Source organism: Chinchilla lanigera, unplaced genomic scaffold, assembly GCF_000276665.1.
Source record: "Chinchilla lanigera isolate Chin_1 unplaced genomic scaffold, ChiLan1.0 scaffold00001, whole genome shotgun sequence".
Classification (NCBI taxonomy): Eukaryota; Metazoa; Chordata; class Mammalia; order Rodentia; family Chinchillidae; genus Chinchilla; species Chinchilla lanigera.
In genome coordinates this window covers 52297705-52317452 of record NW_004955402.1, presented here as the reverse complement: position 1 = coordinate 52317452, position 19748 = coordinate 52297705, and the positions used below count along the sequence as shown (strand labels likewise).

Below are 19748 nucleotides of genomic sequence, written 5' to 3'. Positions count from 1 at the left end.
TTCTGTACAAAAACCTTCAATAATTCATTTTGTCATCATATTAATGCATTATTTACACTATCTTCAGCTTGTATAGGTCAGCGATGTGCAATAAAAATAGAATGCCAGCCATATATGTAAATTGTTTAATATCTACATGGATAAATGAAAACTAAGTGAGAAAGGATTAATAATTATCTTTTATTAACTAACATTCCAAAGTTATTCAACAGTCTATCAATACTGAGACACTTTACATTTTTATAGTATCTTTAAAATCCAGCTTTACATTTACAGTATACTTCATTAGACTCTAAAACTTCATCAGAAATCTTTGTTTAGATCTTGGTTTAGCCACTTGTGGCTAATGGCTACAGTACTGGAAAGTACATGTCTCAGCAGAGTGATTTTTGTTGCTCTCCACTTGCTAATGGAAGCTGTAAAGAAGTGCAATAGAAATTATTTTCTTGTAGAGGTTGTGGGAGACAGAGAACTTTGATGAGAATGAAGAAAAATGAAATAGGGTCCTTCAGGGATAATAAGTCTACCACATAAAATAGAACGCCTATTGAGAGACTATTCCCATCACCGTTATAGTTTGCAGACTACTTATTTTTAAAAAGACTACTATTTTGCAGACTGCTTATTTTTAAAAATTTGTCTGTAGAGGGGCTGCCCTCCATTCCATGCTGCTTGTATAAAAGGGGTAAAAGCTAGGGCTTGGTCTCAATCCAATTGTAATTTATAATCTTTTAGTCGCTAGAAATAAGCATTGTTTAATGAAATTTTTCTTGGAATGCTGAACCAAGAGTAAATCGGCTGATAAAATCCCTGTTTCCTTTTCCTAACACGTCTTCAAAAACTTTCAAAAACTGGTTATCTAAGTCCTCTGGTACATGTTCTACAAAAATTTCATCTAATTGGGGTGGTGGCGCACATGTGTAATCTCGATACTCTAGAGACTGAAGCAGGAGCATTGGTCTCTTTCAAAAAAACGAGAACAAAAATTCACCTAAATTACATGCAGAGACTGAAAACGAACTGTCACATAAAAGTGTACTGCTTTTATAAATCATTGCTGAGTAGAGAAAAAGGTGGCAATGTACATATTTTATCCTACTTTTTGCTTTATTTTCCTAATTAAGAAATAGAGGGGGAAAATAAAGCTTTCAACTGCATCAGTTTTTTCAGGACTCAAGAAAAACAATTTTTAAAAAGGACTCCTTGATTTGTCAAAAATGCATTAACAATAACTGTCAGTAAGAGTTTCCATTGTGCAAACAGCTTCAAAGAGGAATCCACATACATCGTGGAACGACAGGAAGGTCACACAGCTCCGCAATCCACAGCCTTTCACTGCACCGCCCTCGCGTTTGACCCCCACCCACACGCGCAGGTGCGCTCTTGGCAATGACAGGTGCAGCAAGCAAAAGCTCTAACAAAATTCAGCTTCGAAAGAGCTTACCTCTTCTACAGTACTAAGTGTAACAGGTATTCCGGCGACAACTTCCCAGAATCTAGAGTAAGCACAGCGCTCCGCCCCCACGGGAACCACGCCCCACGCCGGGTTCCCACGCTCCGGGAGGCAGCCGTAGACGCAAAGGGTCCAGGAGTGTGACACTGCGCGTGCGCCGAAGTCCCGCGCATGCGTGGCACCGAGCGCATGCTCAGAGATAGGCCGGCGGGGTCCTGAGGGGGTTTGGAGGCTGGCCCGCCCCGCCCCCGGCCTGGGCGCGGAGCTTCCCTTCCGCGCCTCGGGTGTCGGCTTCCCTTTCTGCGCGGGGGCGAGTGCCGTTGTTTCTTTCTCTCAGCTGGAGCGTTCTGCTGTTGCAGCTGTCCATGGCGAGCGTGGCGGTTCTGTGGAGCCGGGCCGTAGGGCTCTGCGTCGCAGGTAACCAGGGCGCGGGCCGCTCCGGCGGGATGCGGGGCGGGCGGCCTGGGCGGCTTCCTCAGGTCGCGGGGTCGCGCCGCCCCGCCCGCCCCGGACCCCGGACGGCCGGGCAGCCCGGGACGCCCAGCGCCGGGCGTGGAGGGCAGGCGCTGCCGGGCGTGCGGAGCCCGGGATGTCGGAGGATTGGTGCCGCGGGGCTGAGGGAGGGGCTCGCGGACGCGTCCTGCGCGCGGTCTGCCCGGGCGGGGGGTTTCCCACCCGCCCGTCACCCTGGCGGCCCGGGCTCGGGGTCTGCCCGCTCAGCCGCCTGCGGGGCCCTCGTCTCGGTGCCGTTCTGCAATGGGTAGCAGGGTGTATCTCAATTTTTTTTTCTATTTGGGAAAGAAAAACGGGATATTTTGTGAATGGGCTTTTGAAGTTTTACTGAAGAGTTAAATCCTGCTACAGAGAAGAAAACTGTAGAGATAGGATGTGTCTTTACTTCGAAAGAGCAGAGTAATGAAAAAGAACCTTGGGTGAAGATACGTACAAAGAGAAGCAATTTATTAGGTGTACTAGCTTACCTAGCGTTGCCAGTTGCAATATGACGGCTCGCAGAAGAAATGTTGATTAAATGAATGAACTGCTTAGGCTTTTGTATGTCTCATACTATGATCGTTAATGAGTTTTTGATAAATTGAAAAGCAAAGCAGGGGCTGGGGATTTAGCTCAGTGGCACAGCGCCTGCCTGGCAAGCGCGACGTCGTGAGTTCGATTCCCGGCACCGGAAAAAAGAAAAGAAAAGAAAAGAAAAGCAGTTTATAAATAACTTGGCATACGATAAGAGCGAAATAATAAATCATCGCTTATTTCTCTAATTTTTTTCTCCCGTTTTTTCCAGTTCTTTTACTTGATGTAGCTTTTTGTAAAGGATTTGTGGAAGATTTAGATGAATCGTGAGTATTCGTATATTTGAAATATTTTAACTTTGTCCAATTTAGATATTATCTAAGTATTTGCGTGTAAATCGAGTCTTTTAATGATATAGACTATAAAGACCAGTACTTACATAATGCTGAGTTGTTCTAGGTCCGTAAGGGCGAATCTTTTAGAGACCCACTGCCACACTGCAAACCAAAACACACTTTATCAGAAAGTCCCAACACTTCTGTGAAACCTGAATACTGAAGTGTTAGTTTAGAAAAAATAACTCATACCTTAACATTTTTTGTCTTAAAAGAAAAATACAGTCATATTCGCACCCCAGGTTCACCTCCACTGTTATAGGGGATAGGTATAAAGTGGGGGTATGCTCCAAAGAGTTTTGCTGATAGTTATAGAATCAAAAACTGGCACACTGTTCCATCCTCTATAGTTTTCGCTTGTATTTGTTGTTTCCTTTGCCTTCATCATACAGAGTGGGTAGTGGGATTCAGTATTTATCTTCATTGTGTCGCAGCATTAAAGACCTTGTGAATAGTAGGTGAGGAGTCTAGACCAAAATCCAGTGTCATACTGTAGGCAGTAACAGTGCTTTCTCCAGCAGGACACCTGAGAGAAAGTGCCGTTTCCACCCCAAATTTGGTACACAATGAGTGCATTGTCTCTGGAGGGACATGTAGTCAAGGACTCAGGCTTCCCAGGCTAGTCATGTTTATATGTGTGTCTACTGGTAGATTCATTGCCTCTATTTAAATGTAGGCTTTTGATTGGAGAACTCACTAAAGCATCTCCCAGACACCTTTGCAAAAACCTTACTGAGGTTCTTACCTGTGGGCACTCATAAAGGGACAGAAGCCTTTTGTTCAGCATGCCTCAGCAGTGAGATGCATTTTCCCATCTGTGTTCCATTCACCTGATTCGGCTGGTGCTTTTTTATGGGGGGAAATGGACCACTAAAGAGCTGGCACCCCTTTTGTTTCTTGGTTTGCAGTGTCACAGTAAGTAAATAAGGGCGTTATACGTCCAGTGTAGCTTGTCCTAATTGACCACATGGACATCTGATTGCGTAGTGTGATCAGGTGAATACAGTGCTGTTTTGGAAGTGACCCAGCCATGATAGTGGGTCTTGGAGAGTGCTTGCAGATTGTTAACACGAGCTTTCTGATTCTGAGGAAAGCCACTCTTAACAAAGAGGTAACTTTTTGAATTTAGTGGTGGCCTGCGCAGTATATCACTTCAGGCCTCCTCTTTCAGAGTGCCCTAACTTAGGAGAAGGAAGGAGGAGTTCTTTTCTTACTAATTGCTTTGTTAAGTGAATGCTCACCAGAAAGGCTCCTATGCTGGGGAACATTGCCAACAGCATACCATACTTGTTAGCAAAATGTGGGAGTTGAATTGTTCTTAAGATACCTTAATGGGTAAGATAAAATTTACAGGTCACTGAGTAAAAATTTTACATAAAAATTTATTGAAAGAATTTGTTCCATGGTCCTATTTTTTAATCAGTTTATTATCTGTACCTGTACAACACATTATGAAAGTGGACACAAAAAATTCAGAGATTTGATTTTTATTCTTGTTTTTAGGTTTAAAGACAATCGAAAAGATGACATTTGGCTTGTAGATGTGAGTATGTAAGTTTTATGTGTAATATTTATGTATAGTGAGTGGTTATGTATCTACTCTGTTTTGTCAGGTATTACTGTTTGAGTTTTTATATTAAAGGAAATCTACTTTAAGGTGTCTGGCAAGAAATTTTTGATGGAATTTGGTGGTAGGAACATTAAGAAGGGAAACTGTAAGCCTTTTAATGAGATAAATTTGTGGATTACGTCTTAGGGAGGGATATTATTATGGCACGAGTTTATTGTACAATTCTCTCTTGTTTTTTCATATTTCCAAGAGGTTGATTTTATTAGTATCATTAGTGGTCACAATCATTGTAATAGTGAATGAAATTAAATTTTCATTACTCTTCACTTTCAGGTTTGGAATATATTTAAACTTTATGATAATTGGGATTTGCTTTAATACACTTCATCAAAAAGTAGAGTAGCAGCAAAATAAATGGCATAAGAATGGCAGAATTGATGATTAGTGAATTGGCCAAAGAGACACAAGAGCTCACTATTTGATTCTTTCTCCTTTTGTACATGTTTGAACATTTCTATAGCATAAAGTTAAAAATAAGTCTTATTTCGTGAAAGTATAGTAAGTAATTTGTTACAGCAGTTTACTGGGGAACCTAAATATTGCCCACACCATTTAGGTATCCTAAAATATGAAAGGATGTGATTTTACCTTAATCATCCTGATTTGCTCCTTTGCCAAAGCGCTCATCCTGATAGCTCCCTATCCTATCAGTGGATACAGTAAAAGTCAGCAGAGTCATTTATTGTATTGGCATTGTTGTAACAGAAGTAGTACTTACCATTAATGTTAGGAGGGTGCATATGATGTGGTATATATGTATTTGGTGATTACCTTTTGTATACAATACAAATACAGTCACTTGGAAGCAGAAGCATTTTTATTTTGTAAGTTGTATATCTTTCAAGTTTCTAAAAATTATTTAAAGTACTTTTAAGTTTTGAAGTATATGCTAGATGTTAACCTATGTAAATTTACGTGTATCTTTTATCTTGAGTTATGCAACCACTTAAACTATTTTTAAGGTTTTTGTCTCTACAGATTATTAGTAGGTTATTTGGTCAGAAGTTTTTAAATATTAAGATTATCTTTCACAATAGTGTTAAGATGTCAGTGGATTTTTTTTCTTTCCGTTTGGATAGTTTTATGCCCCGTGGTGTGGCCATTGTAAAAAATTGGAACCAGTCTGGAATGAAGTTGGTCTTGAGATGAAAAGCATTGGTTCTCCAGTGAAAGTTGGAAAGATGGATGCTACTTCCTATTCCAGTAAGCCTTTACTTTATTATTTTACTGTTCTCATAATGAAAATATTTGAATTATATGCAGCAGAATTCAGAGAAGGAGGAAGAATTTTTTTTTTGCCCATTTAAAATTATCTTAATAGTTTAAGACTGTATACTGTATAAGTTAAGTGAATTAGCCATTGAGTACTAAATATACAGTATGTGCTAATTTTAGGCCTAATATAACATCATTTGTTCCTACTTTTTTTTTTTTGGGTACTGGGAGTCGAACTCAGGACCTTGCCAAGCAAGGTGCTGTGCTGCTGAGCTATATCCTCTCAGTTTTGTTCCTACTTGAGTCACCTTACGTAATCAGTTTACTTAAGGCACCTACAGAAAGTTGAATGTTAAACTGTTGATACTGGTATATGAGGTAAATTAATGAAAATTTGTGTGACATGAGATGTCATGATAGAGGCATAAGTGCGAAATTGAAAACTGAGTTTAGTTAGGATAAATGTGTGAGGATCAGGAAGGTAGGAAACAATATTAGAGCAAAATTCAGAGTTGAGAATGAGCTTAATGAGTCTTTACAGATAATGTAGAAGTAAACATGGACAAACTATAGCCCAGAGGCCAAATTTGTCCTGCTACAAATTTTTCTTAGTGGACTTATTGAAGTACAGCCACACTCGTTTACTGTTTTCCAGGCTGTTTTCCTGCTCCATTGTAATTGTGATTGAAACTTTTATTTCCCCCAAAGCCTAATGTAGTACTGGAAAGGGTTATGAACTATCTTAAAGCATTTAGAAAAGGAAGAATTAAGTTTAGAGAAGAAAAAGGCATCGTAGAAATTTGGAAAGAGCATGGCTTCAGACTGTGGGTCTGGCTCTGCTTGGTGCTTTTACTATGTAGCACTAGAGGGTTTCTGAATTCCCTTAAGCTTTGGTTTCCATATTGCTAAATATCTAAGTATAATGCTGTTTTAGTGGTTAGTTTGAATTTTGAATAATATAGCACGTATATGCAATCAAGTTCTCTTTTAATAAAGAGGTCTATAATGTATGTTTCTTCTGAGGAAGTCAGCTTTATATTTTGGATTGTACGTTGGAGCAAAGTAGACCAATTTTTTTAATTTCAACTCTTTCATGTCCTACTTTTTTGGATTTGGGAAAGTACTTCTGTTCATTTTAGTTTCCATGTCAGTAAGTGAAAGTGATGATCTTTAAAGTTGTAAGGATTATGTTAATATTTTAGATTCAAATCCCCTAGCACAATCTCTAGCACATGTATAGTGCTAAAGGCAGATACCAGATTGTTAAGAGCCTCCTAAGTACAACAAAGTGTTTTTCATTTTATAGGAATTAGTACATATTTTTGAGGTGGCAAATGATTTAATAAAAAATATGTCTTGGCATTAAATTGTAGGGTAAAAGAAAAGATCACTTTTGCAGGAGAGAGGATACTGTGTGTGCTGGTGTAGGGTGCTAGAGCTCAGGGTCACATGAAAGCAATAAAAGGAAGTGGAAAAGTACTGTAATTATTACTCTCATTTTTTTCAAGGCTAAAATCACTGATGAGGTAGATTGGCATTGTAGTTTAGACAAGGACAATGGGACATAATACTATAAAGCAGGGATAGTGAACCTTTTAAAGCTTTCAGTGGTACAAACAGCTCACTGCGGCGTGCGTGCCATAGATTCACCACCACTGCCATAAAGTTTTTAGAGTAATTGCTGAGCTGTACGACCACTGTTACATAGAAGGAATTCACGGCACATTTTCAGATTATAAACTAGTTTGAATTGGTAGTCTTTTGGTTCGTTAATGCTTGGGAAATAGAGAAGTGGAGTGTAGGTGGGTTGTTACAGCTGGAATTGACTTGAGTGGTAAATATTTGAAATGTTGAGGGAAAAGATGAATGGCAGAACATTGTAGAGAGAAAATAGCATGCTTAAATTGACTTTTCTGGCAATAAGCCTTTAATCATGCTAACAATGTTACTACTTTCTGTGATTGTTCATGAAGCTAAGTTCTGTGTCTAAACATATGTTGATTAGACATCCATGCATGTATTTACTTCTGAGTGCATTCATTTATTTATTCACTCAATTAATATTCATTTACTAACTACAGTTTGAGACATCCCCTACTGGTCTCTAGGGATTAAAGAAAGCTCCAAAGAAATCCTGCTTGTTAGGAAATGCTTACTGCCTAATAGAGGGGAATGGTGAACAAACCAACGAGCACAACATTTTAAAAATGGCAAATTATCACAGTCTCTTGAATCATTCAGTGGAGTAGTACTGTATAGAGAAAAGAAGTAATAGGAAGAAAATAGTCATTGAGAAAAATAGTGCATTTAAATTAGTAAAAATCTTAATGGTGAACTGTTCGTGTGATGCTTCTGTGATAATTAACAGGGTATGTTAAGTCAAAATTTATTGTTTAATAATTAGTATTGAGTTTCTCCATGTGCTAATTTTTGAGTGTCACTGTCATCAGGTGAAAAAAAACAGTTTAAGTGCTGATGATGTAGCTGAATTTTAGAGTTATTATAGAGCATGTGTAAGAGCCTGGGTTCTACCTTCAGCACACAAAAAAAAGTTTTTTTGAGTAGCTTAGACCGGTGTTTTAGAGACTGTGACTAAAAAACAATATTCTTACATTTTTGCTTTTAATTTGTAGTAACATTTTACTCTCTGATGGAACTTTATTTATCATAATCCTTTCAGAGGTTTAACTTTTGCCTCTAATGGCTTAACTGTTAGAGATTTTATTTCCTGTTCACTTAGCAATGTGTTTGTTTTATTGAATCAACAGAAACATTTTTATGGTGGCGGCTATGTAGGAAACATACATATAAATACATCAGTGCACGTGGACTATATAAATTTGGGAAAGGGAAACTGGTATACTGTACGCCAAGGACCATCATCTGCCAAGCAGTATAAGTATTTTTTGCACTTTACCTAATGTCCTCCATGGATATGGACTGCTGCCTTTCCAAACTTTTGTCCTTGTTAACTTGTATTCAGCCTGCATAGTGATAGATTCTTGTGAATCTTGTGGCTGTTTGAGTAATCCAAGTATGGTTTATTGAAACATTCATTCCTCTGTAGAACAGTTGTACGGTCAGCATTCATTCATGTAGCAGATATTTATTTAATGAGGGGTTACCTTTGACGAGGTTGCACCAGACATTAATAACATATCAGTTTTTTTTTTTGTTTTTGTTTTTTTTTTTTTTTTGGTTTTCCTCCGGTACCGGGAACCGAACTCACGACCTTGCGCTTGCCAGGCAGGCGCTTTTGCCGCTGAGCTAAATCCCCAGCCCTAATAACATATCAGTGAGTGAAATAGAAATTCCTGCTCTCTTGGAACTCACATTGTTATGGGAGAGACAAACAGTAGCCATAAACATAAATAAAATTTTACTGTGTCATGTTACTGACAGATACATTTTCCCCTACTTCTGTGGAAGAAAAGAATATTGTCTTCCTAGTATTTAAGAAAAAGCTGTTAAGTGTCAAAAATCACTGTCTAGAGATTACAAGTGGATTTTTGTCTTACAGTTCTCAGTGTTTTCTTTAAATATTTCAAAGCACCTCAAAATTTATAAATTTACTAAAATTTATAGTTAAATAGGTAAAGAAACTGTATTTTTTCAAGCCATCTCAACATTCACTATCATAACCATAGAATAGTAAAGATTTGGCTATTTCATAGACATCTCTTCCCTCTCTGTAGGTTGCTTCTGCTTCTTGTTCTGTAGCTTGTAGCCTGACTACCTCTGTTAGGATTACTTGGGTACTGTTTGTTCAGAGTCTAAAAACTTATACTGTCACTGCCAAACGAAAGTCTCTCAGATTGGGTCATGAGACTTTTTAACATTCATAACAGATGACTTTGCTACACACTTGAGTGGAAAACCACAGGTAGAATATTATTCGGATGGACAGATAGATTTGTAAGATTTTTGTTTGGAGTGAGAAAGGATTATTCAAGATGATCAAGTGTAGAGAAAGTATCTCAGATTCTTTGATGTAGCCTATTTGTCAGTCATGTAGTTCTAGTGGTTGAAAGCAAATAGAATCAGATTCAATCCAATAAATCTCTATGTATAGAAATTTTGAACTAGATAAATTTGAACTATTGAGATTTGTTTTCTGTGTGTTTGGAATTGGACCAAACTTTTTGATGCAATTTTAACCAGTACCACTATAATTGAATGACATTAAAAAGGAGTATAAACAGCATAATGAATTGAAATATATATTTTAGCCTCTTTCCCTTCATAAATGAGTGTTTAAAATGTTTCTTACTTAAAAGTTAAATTACAGTACAATGATCCATAATAGTATGCTGATTTCTATTGTGAAACCACTGGAATTTTATTTACACCCCAACCTAAATGTGAAATTGTTTTGTGGTACAGCTATTTTATGTCTCTGATCCGTAAGCCTGCAGTGGGATTTGGCCAATAATGTTCTTATTTTGACTTCTTGTTCATAGATTATAATTATAAATTAGTTTTACTTTCTAAATTGTAAGCTATTTCTGATCAGTGACTATACTTGAGGATTTCTCAGTCTTACACTATTGATGTTTTGAGCCAGATAGTTCTGGAGTCTTTCTGAGGGACTGTAGGAGGTAGTTTTCTGTGCATTGAAAGCTTTTTATCAGCATCTGTGGGTCTTACCTTCTAGATACCCCTTCTTTTTCTCTCTCTCTCTCTCTCTCTCTCTCTCTCACACACACACACACACACACATACACACGCACACACACCCGTACACACATTGTGTCAACCAAAAATGTCTCCATTTGACTGAGAAATACTACTTTATACTTTTTGTATGTTGGCCAGAGAGTGAAAGTCAGCAGATAACAGTACTTACACCTTTAAAGGCTTAAGAGATTGTGTCTTTTTCCCTGTCCAGCTTATAGGTAAAGCAACAGAAAGTAAATGAAGATGAGATGACTAATTTCACACACAGGAGTTAGAGACAGAATTAGGCCTAGAATCCAGTATCACCATACTTAATCTCCTCACCTGTTCTACTATCAAGTTGTTTCATGGAGCAAACAAATGATGTAGGAGCTTCTTCTTTAACCTCACTTTATGAGCATTTGAGATTATAAAATTTGGAGTTACTCATGTAATATTGTAAATATTGTAAATAATGTTGTAAATATTCTTCTACTTGTGAAGGAATTAATCTCACACTTTTTTATAAACTGTCTTATAATATGAAAGGTAAATTATAAAAATCTTAGACTCTTTTAGTTTCAGTCTTCCTACTAAATTCCTATTTTCTTTCAAATAACTTACCAAATCTTCCTAGGTTTTATTTTTAACGTGAATTTTATTTGATGTAAATTTGCACCATTTTTTCCTTCACTCAAAATTGTTTGAGATACAGTTGAGGAATATTAAAGCCTTTTATAAAATATTTTTACATGGATTGGTATTTTGTAGTGTTAACTATATCTGTACGTTGATGTATCAGCACATAATTACTTAACTGATCAAGAATGTTAAAAAAACTACTGTATATCTAACATTTAAGGATCTTCTTTATGCCAGACTCTGTGTTAGATTCTACATATTTTCTTGCTTAAAAATCTCACCTATAGCCTTGCAATGTGAGAAGTATCCTCAGAAGGGGAAGCAGAATCATAAACATGAAAAAACTCTTCTATGTTTGCATAGATAGAAAAGGGAAAAGTTAGAACCCTAATATAGGTCTTTATACTTTTACATCTATAACCCAGCCTGCCTGCACTTTTTATTATACCATGATTTCTTTCTAGGGAAAGATAAGGCTGATGAAGTTTTTAGGTTTTATTGTAAATTAAAATTTAGTAAGAAATGTTGCTTAAAGTTAAAAGTCCAAGGGAGTCTTTGGGTGGGTGATATTGTAGATATAAAAACTGAGATCACTCTAAAGCCTGTTATGCAATACATATAACACCATGAAATGCCGCCATTGTATTTTCCATTGGTGTTTTTTTTTTTTTTTTCATTTTAGTTCATTTGTACATGAATTGTAAAATAATTTCAATTATATGGAGGTATTACTAGTAAAATATAACTCCCCTATCAATTTTATTATTCTTTATGTTTAGGCAGTTTTTAGTGGGTTTTCACTGAAGGTAATAAGGGCCTGTGTTTGCTTACCTGTGTAAATCAGGGAGGGGGCCATTAAGATGAGTTTACTCACATAATCTCCCCAAAATCATTTCTGGATTTGTGCTTTGAGGAATGCAATCTAGATAACCACAGTCATATTCAGTTAGAATATACATGACAGAATTAAGTTGTAAGTTAGAGATGGGCGCAAGTAAGTTGTGTAATTGCTATAAATTCACATGCGCATTTAGAGGCATGACCTGGATCTTCACAACTTGAATTTTTGTTACCCCTGCTGTTAGTGGTGCCTCCAGTTAAAATAGGTGTTGGTTATTATGCAGACCCTTCTAGTCACCTCTCTCCATGTGTCTAAGGTACAAAGCTGAGAAAGCAAGGCAGAGAGATTTTGGAGATTATTTTTCACAGATTTACAGTGTCATTCTTGTGAATTCTTAACAAGTGACAAAAAGCTGAAAATTAATGAAGTTACTGAGGTAATTGTCAATCACAACCCAGAACTAGTGGTTTCCTTGTCCCAAGATGTTACGTATATAAATATCCTGGAAGTGAAGATAATGGGAGAGGGAGAAATTATGAGTAAATACACCATACGTTGCACTAACATACTTTTGTAAATGTATTATGTCATGTCCATTAACTGAAAATATTTATTTTTTCTTTCCTGTCCTGGTTTCCTTGAGTCTGTAAAGTACTGTAGCATTATAAATTGTTTTATTTCCCTGTTGACACTTGCTTTAAATATCTGTTTCTTCTTTCATCTCCTCAAAACAACAGTGTAGGAAATATTTCTCATTTTAATAAATGTCAAGATTTCAGGATACTATCCGAGATAATTGCAACTGTTTTAGGAAAAAGTGCAGAAATTTGTAAATTGTACATAAAGTTGCTTTTTTGATCATACATTGCTTGTAGTATTCAAGTACTTTGGAAATACAGTTTATGTTTTTAAAATTAAAACACACTGCATTTCTCTGAATCCTCAGGAAACAGTAAACAAAAAGGTGGGCTTTTCTTTTTTGCAGAGATGGATGAGGTCTGGGGAAGAAATAATTGTCCTGGAAGTGAAGTCAAAGGAGAAGTACTTTATGTACTGAAATTTTTTTTCCTACCAAAGTATCTTTTAAATTTAATACTCAAGGAATAAATTTTTAACTATTCTTTGGACATTTATTTTTTTATTTTGTCATTGTATTTTTGTAGCCCATTGGTTGGATTATTAAGTAATTATTTTATATGAAAATGTCATGTTTTTTCTTTTTCTTTATGAGTTTTTTTTAAACACTTAAGAGCAGCATATCTACATGGGTTTGTATAAATGTCTTTTTTTATATGAAAGGCTCATTTGTTACTTAGTTTCTCATTTTTAAAAAAATTTAGAATTATTTATTCTTTTTCTTATCAAGGCATTGCTTCAGAGTTTGGAGTTCGAGGTTATCCAACAATTAAGCTGTAAGTTGAGAGCTGTATGTTTATATGTGTATTTTTATAGTTTGCTCTTCTTACATTTTAGATTTATTTCTGGTCGTTTTTTTGGAGGGTCAAAAATTTGAGTTCAGCTATTTTTTTTTAGGTGAGGTTTGTGATCCAAGGAGAGGACTATTCCTTTGTGCTTTTCTCCATATTTAAGTAGTTGTGTTATTGATAGCTGATTCAGTAATGCATTTTGAGTCTGCCGTGGCTTGCACTGTGCAGGACAAAGGTGTACAGTCTTAAATTATCATAGCTCTCTCAATCTTGTTGGAACTCGGGTATGTGTTCTGCTTTGTCATGGTAAAATTCTGTCTCCTAACAGATTTAACTTTTGTATAATTTGATTTACTTCATTAGAGATAAAGAGAACTAAAATTCATGGGTGGTAATTCTAACCTGTAGTTGTTGAGCAAGTCTTACAGAGTGTACAAGTCAGAAGAACTGTTACAGTGATTCTAAAGGACTTTTTTAAATAATTGTGACCTATTGGTTTTTCTCATAATCTTCATTACCCTTATTTTGGTAATGTAAGGAGTTGAGGAATTGTTGTGAACATAGTTTTTATAATAAAAGTAAATTTTTAATAGTTTAAATTCTCAAATTTCCAATTTTGAGTAATTTACATGTATTATTTCTTGGGTTTTGTGTTAACCTCCCACCTTCCTCTTCTTCTAAGCCTCTTTTGTGTTAAATTATTTTTACCTTTCTCTTTAATTATAGTTATTTTGTTATGTTTCCTGATTTTTCAATTTTATAATATTGGTTAATTAGACATATAATTCATTGGCAGGGTTTTGGAGAATTGTCTAGGCTTTTAGAAGAGTTTTTATCAATTTGTTATGGTGGATGTTGGAGCATCTGTCAAGCAACTGATAGTGTTTTGAAGTTGTATAGATTATTCACTTTTCAGTAGTATAGATACAATGTAGCTATCAAATACAGTGTAAAATTTTTTCTGTAGTTCTAATAATAAACAGCTTTTTTCTATATATTGTAACTTGCTGATCCTGTGAAGCTGATTGCCTGTATCTTACATGAGTATACTACTGAAATCCCTCTGCATTTACTGTTTTATGTACTGTAAATTTTTGGTACAGTAGAAACTTACACACATTAAATATTAAGGCACAAAATAATTCTAGTTTTTACCTCTTTTTCTTTTCAAGATTAAAGGGGGACTTGGCGTATAATTACAGAGGACCGCGAACTAAAGATGATATTATTGAGTTTGCTCATAGAGTATCTGGGTAAGTTTTTATCAGTAAAAACCTTTATGATATCAGTATTTGAGAATTAGATTTAAAAAAAATTGGGGGAGGTGTACTGGGGAATTGAACTCAGGACCTTGCACTTGGCAGGTGGGTGCTGTGCCACGGAGCTATATGACTGGCCCTTAGAAAAATTTTTGGAGACAGGGTCTCACTATATAATCCAGGCTGTCCTTGAACTCAGTATGTAGCCATAGACTGGCTTTTGATGTAGGATTGTCTTGCCTCAGACTTCTGAGTGCTAGATTAGAGGCATGCATGACTTACACCCTATTGAAAATTAGATATATTTCAATAGATCATATTCAGTGCACATGTTTTATGGACTTACGTTCATATACTTGTTTATGAGAAGAATAGGATTATGTAGTACAATGCAAAGACATATTTTAAATAGAGACTGTTTTGTTTTATATATTGGTTAATCTCACATTTAAATTCACTTGTGTATAAAATAATTTTCTCCAGTGAATTTTTTGTTTGTTTGTTTGTTTGAGGCAGAGTCTTGTTACGTAGTCAAGGCAGTCCTCTTGCCTTAGCCTCCAAAGTGCTGGGGTTATAGGCATATGCTACCACGCTTGGCTTCTACAGTGAATTTTAATTTCCTTTCAAAATTTTGACTGCTTATAGTGTTCCCTCTTACTCATGGGAGGCACCTTTCCAGTGTTGCCTGAAACCATGGATGGGACCAAGCCCTATATATAGTATGTTTTTATTTGTATACCTATGAAAACATTTGAATTTATGAATTAAGCCCAGTAAGAAAATAACAGTAACTAATTATAGAACATTTGTAACATTATACTATAACAAAAGTGATGTGAATGGTGTCCTTTTTCTTTTTTCTCAGAATATCTTCTTATACTTTCATGAAACAATCCATGGCTTCTCTTTGGTATCCAAGTTTCCAGTATCCTTACTCCTGTAGCTGGGGTTCATTACTAGGTATAATAAGAGTTACTTGAACACAAGCACTACGGTGCCTCCACAGTGGATCTGATAACTAAGAGGGCTGCTAACTGCCTGATGAGCAGGTAGCACGCACAGCTTGCATAGCTAGATAATGGCATGATTCACCTCCCTGGGCCAAATGAACTGAAACACATGTGATTTCATGACATTACTCAGAACTGTGCAGAATGTAAGACCTATAAACTGTTTATTCTGGAATTCTGCATGTAATATTTTTGGACCATGGTTTTCATGGGTATTTAAAACCATGGAAAATGGAACTGTGGAAAGGAGGCATCACTGTAGCACTTTTGTGAATCTTAATTTTTATTATATCGTAATTTTGTTTCTGTAGTGCCTGGTTTATATCAATTTATATTCCTTATTACTGGATTTTGGAGTTCTAAGAGAACCTCTAGAATATTGTTGTGATAGACTTGGGCTTTTTCCCAGCGTGTGAAGCTGGAGAATGCATTTTAGGTACAGCTGAAATACTTTTTTCTTTTTAACATATCATCACATGCTTCTGTTTACCAGCTGTGAGGTATTCTTGCAATTTTTGCCTAATAGATAACATAGTTAAAACCTGAATTGTGTGTGTTTTTTTTTTTTATTTCCGGTACCGGGAATTGAACTCACGACCTTGTGCTTGCCAGGCAGGTGCTGTGCCGCTGAGCTAAATCCCCAGCCCCCAAAAACCTGAATTGAATTAAATATTTTTGAGGTTGTATTGATAAAAAACCAAATTTCCTCCATAAGCATTTTCTGTTAATTTGAATGTGGTTTTTATTTAAATCTGTATCTTAACTGCAGTATAAAGAAAATCACTGTTTACTATTGTTTAACACGATTACGTGAAACTTCTTAAAGAGACTATCAAGTGAGGTTAATTGATACTGACTTTAAAGTATAGGCACTTTCTTAAAATCTTGATGAAAAATACTGATAATCTTACAAAAATTTAAAATTAAGACAGAGCTGGGTGTGGTGGCACATGCCTGTAGTCCCAGCACCTAGGAGGCTGAAGCAGGAGGATCACTAAATTTGAGGCCAGCCTTGGCTATGCAGCAAAAGCCTGTCTCAAAAAAAGAAAAAAAATGGTTTTGTTGTGTGGTATGATACTGTCTCATTCACCAAATTAGGACTGGTCTTCATAAAGTTTGTGATACTACCGTAATTTTTACTGTTTTTTTTTTTCTCACAGTTGGCACATTTCATTTTCTGTATTAGCTTTGTGAATAAGTAAATATATGAGGAGAGTATTAGCAGGAAATACTTCAGTCCTCATGCTTGATATTAAGTCTTAATGTTTTGGTAGTATTTAATGAATTTTAATTCAAGTTTAGGGATTCTGACGTAACTGGGGGCGACTCTGTTACAAATGAAATTTCAGGAGTCAGTTCTGGAGTTGCATCACTTACTGGTTAATTACTTAGTATTAGAAGGGAGACAAATGGAGAGTGATGCAATGAGTTCTGACAATTGGAGCGCTGGAACGTTTTCCTTTGCAAAATGTCTTGTTCTTTCACAAACTTTTTGGAAGGGAAACCTGATGCTATATACCATATTTAAAAGACAGTCGGCCTCTTTTACTTAATGATACTTTACAGGTGATACTTCGATGTAATTTACTTGAGTCTGAAAATGCTTCTATAATGAAACTCTTTGAAAAGTTGTTTTCTCTGTGAGATTCTTGTGCACTATCATGACTGTCATTTTCCCTTTAATTTTCCCCAAAATAATTAATGACGTATTTTGAAACTTGTTTTAATCTCCATAGGATATTTTAAAACTAACATTTAAATTGACAGTATAGTGTTCTTAAGTACTGTATACTCCTGGGATAGCATGTTACAATGTTTTTGTGTAAATGTTCTTTTGAAAGGTGGAAAATAATTCTCATGTGAATTATTTTGTTTTTAGCTGGGGACTGTAAGTGGATGATGGTTGTTTTTATCTGTCAAAATATTGGCAAGGTTGATCCTCTCTAAAGGGATGCTTTTGAAACTTATTTTGTAACTGATAGATTAAAAAATTATTATGTAAGTTGTTAATATGTGATATAATTGTTACAGGCTGGAGTTTGATTAGGTTTATGTGGATTTGTTGATAAATTTAAAATGCAGTTGATAAGTTACTAAAAATTAAGACATGATTGGATGTAAATTTTGTGTTAACTTCAGTTCATGTACGTGTGTTTTCGTCTCAAACAGGGCTTTAATTCGGCCACTTCCAAGCCGGCAAATGTTTGAACATGTACGGAAGAGACACCGTGTATTTTTTGTTTACATAGGTGGAGAATCACCGTTGAAAGTATGAAATTATTTTTTAATCCACAAAACAGACATATTACAGTTTAATTTTCTGTATAACCATGACTTTACTAAAACTTCAGAACTAACACTCTTAACTAGAAATAGTTTGCTTTATATTTTTTTTTTATAAAATAAAAATTTAAATATTTTTAATAAAGAAAACACTTTATTGCACAGGCTGTCTGTTATTGGCTGATATGAAGCAGAAGTCAATAAAAAAGTGTGTAGATGTTTAGTATTTCTCCCATTACTGACTTAGTTATTTAAATCCTTTATTGTTTTTTATCATTTTAAGTCTGTAGGGCTACAAGCTGCAGTGTGAACGTCAGCTTTTTAAAAGTAGAAGACCATTGTCTAAATTTTATGTGGGCACATGTGTATACACTTACTTTCCCTGTAGTCGTTATCCTTATTCATATTCATCATTGTTAATATACCTGTAAATTAATAAATATTAAACAACCGTGTTTAGTCAACTTTACTTGGAGTAGAGTAAAACTTAGTTGTAGTGTTCTTTTGCCTCTGAAAGAAGTTTAAGTGATTTGCTTATATTTCATCTTTTCACCCAAAAGGGCATGTGGTGGTAAATTATAATGTTATTGCTTATCCCATAAGGTAGATCTGTTTAATGAGAGATAAATTTTGGTGTTTAATTAATGTTTTTAAATGACCTGTTTTGTATCATCACAGGAGAAATACATAGATGCTGCTTCAGAATTGATTGTATATACATACTTCTTTTCTGCCCTAGAAGAAGTCGTTCCTGAGGTAGTATTTAAAATTCGATTTTAATACATGATTCCATTTAAAAAAATGAATACTCATTTTTTTATCAGATTTAGTTTTTGTGACATAAGGAAAGAGTAAACATATTAACTGACTACTACTAATATCAGACTGCTTATAAGTAAGCAAATATCACCAGATTTATGGTATTGAGAGATTATGATTGTAAAATTGTGATATTTTCCCTTTAAAGCAGTAGCACTGCTGACAAATGATACCTTGAGTTGTTTTTTAAGTAGTAGATGGACATACATGTGTGTGCATAGATTTGTGTGTTGCAGGTGAGGTGTTTGGTTGGGACCTCATATTGAGATATAGGTGTTCTCAGTAAGTCTTTTTAACAGGATCTCGTATGTGCTGTGAAGGAAAATAAAAAGTGATGTCCTGATAATTGGGACATACAGGTGGGAGAGCTGCTGTACATTGATTGATCAAGGATGTATGAACTGGGACTTATGTGACAAGAAATAGCCATGCAAAATGTATCGAAACAGGGAACAGGTAATACAAATGCCCAAGATGAGAACACACTTGGTGTATTTGAGAGAAATAGTACCTGATGGGATTGTAGTGCAGTCAGGGAGAGAAATCAGTTAATTTTTGCAGTAATCTGTGATTTTGAGTTTGACAATTAGCAAAAGAATTGGGGAGAAGTTAAAAGATTGTTGTGTTTAGAAGATAGTATTGTCAGATTTTGATGAGATGGAGATAGAAGAAAAGGCTTGAACTGAGAATAACCTCTAATTTAATGGTTTGAACATAAGAGGTTGATGGTGTTCTAATAAACATGGGGAATATCGTGGAAGGAACCACTTGAGGAAAAAGAGAATGATCGAAAGCTTTGAATTTTTCACTTTGCTTTGGCATGGCTTACTAGGCAGCCAAGTACATGCTTTAGATGATCATTTAGATATAGTAGTCTATAGTTAAGTCAAGACTTATTGAATAAACTTAGACATGAATTGCAACTTTTTCAGAAAATAAAGAGGAAAAAATGAAAGTAAAGAAGGCCCAGAATTTGAAGACAGAAAAAGATAATAAAAAAAAATAGTTGGAAAATAAAATGAGTAGGAAGCCAAAATAAAGTATTTTAGAAAGGAATAAGAAAAAATAAAATTAAAAAAAAAAAAAAAAGAA

General features: G+C 35.5%; 1 protein-coding gene across 1 annotated transcript in view; it reads left to right on the top strand.

Annotated features, from left to right (window-relative positions):
* The first annotated feature begins 1657 nt into the window (after positions 1-1657).
* Tmx3 (thioredoxin-related transmembrane protein 3) overlaps positions 1658-19748 on the top strand; it is a 44091-nt gene continuing 26000 nt past the window's right edge. Inside the window, exons 1-8 of the mRNA XM_005373044.2 lie at positions 1658-1870; positions 2751-2805; positions 4378-4417; positions 5584-5707; positions 13225-13270; positions 14458-14538; positions 17724-17823; positions 18516-18593. Coding sequence (XP_005373101.1) covers positions 1819-1870; positions 2751-2805; positions 4378-4417; positions 5584-5707; positions 13225-13270; positions 14458-14538; positions 17724-17823; positions 18516-18593 — 576 coding nt within the window. The 5' untranslated portion in view covers positions 1658-1818. The remainder of the gene's footprint in view (positions 1871-2750; positions 2806-4377; positions 4418-5583; positions 5708-13224; positions 13271-14457; positions 14539-17723; positions 17824-18515; positions 18594-19748) is intronic.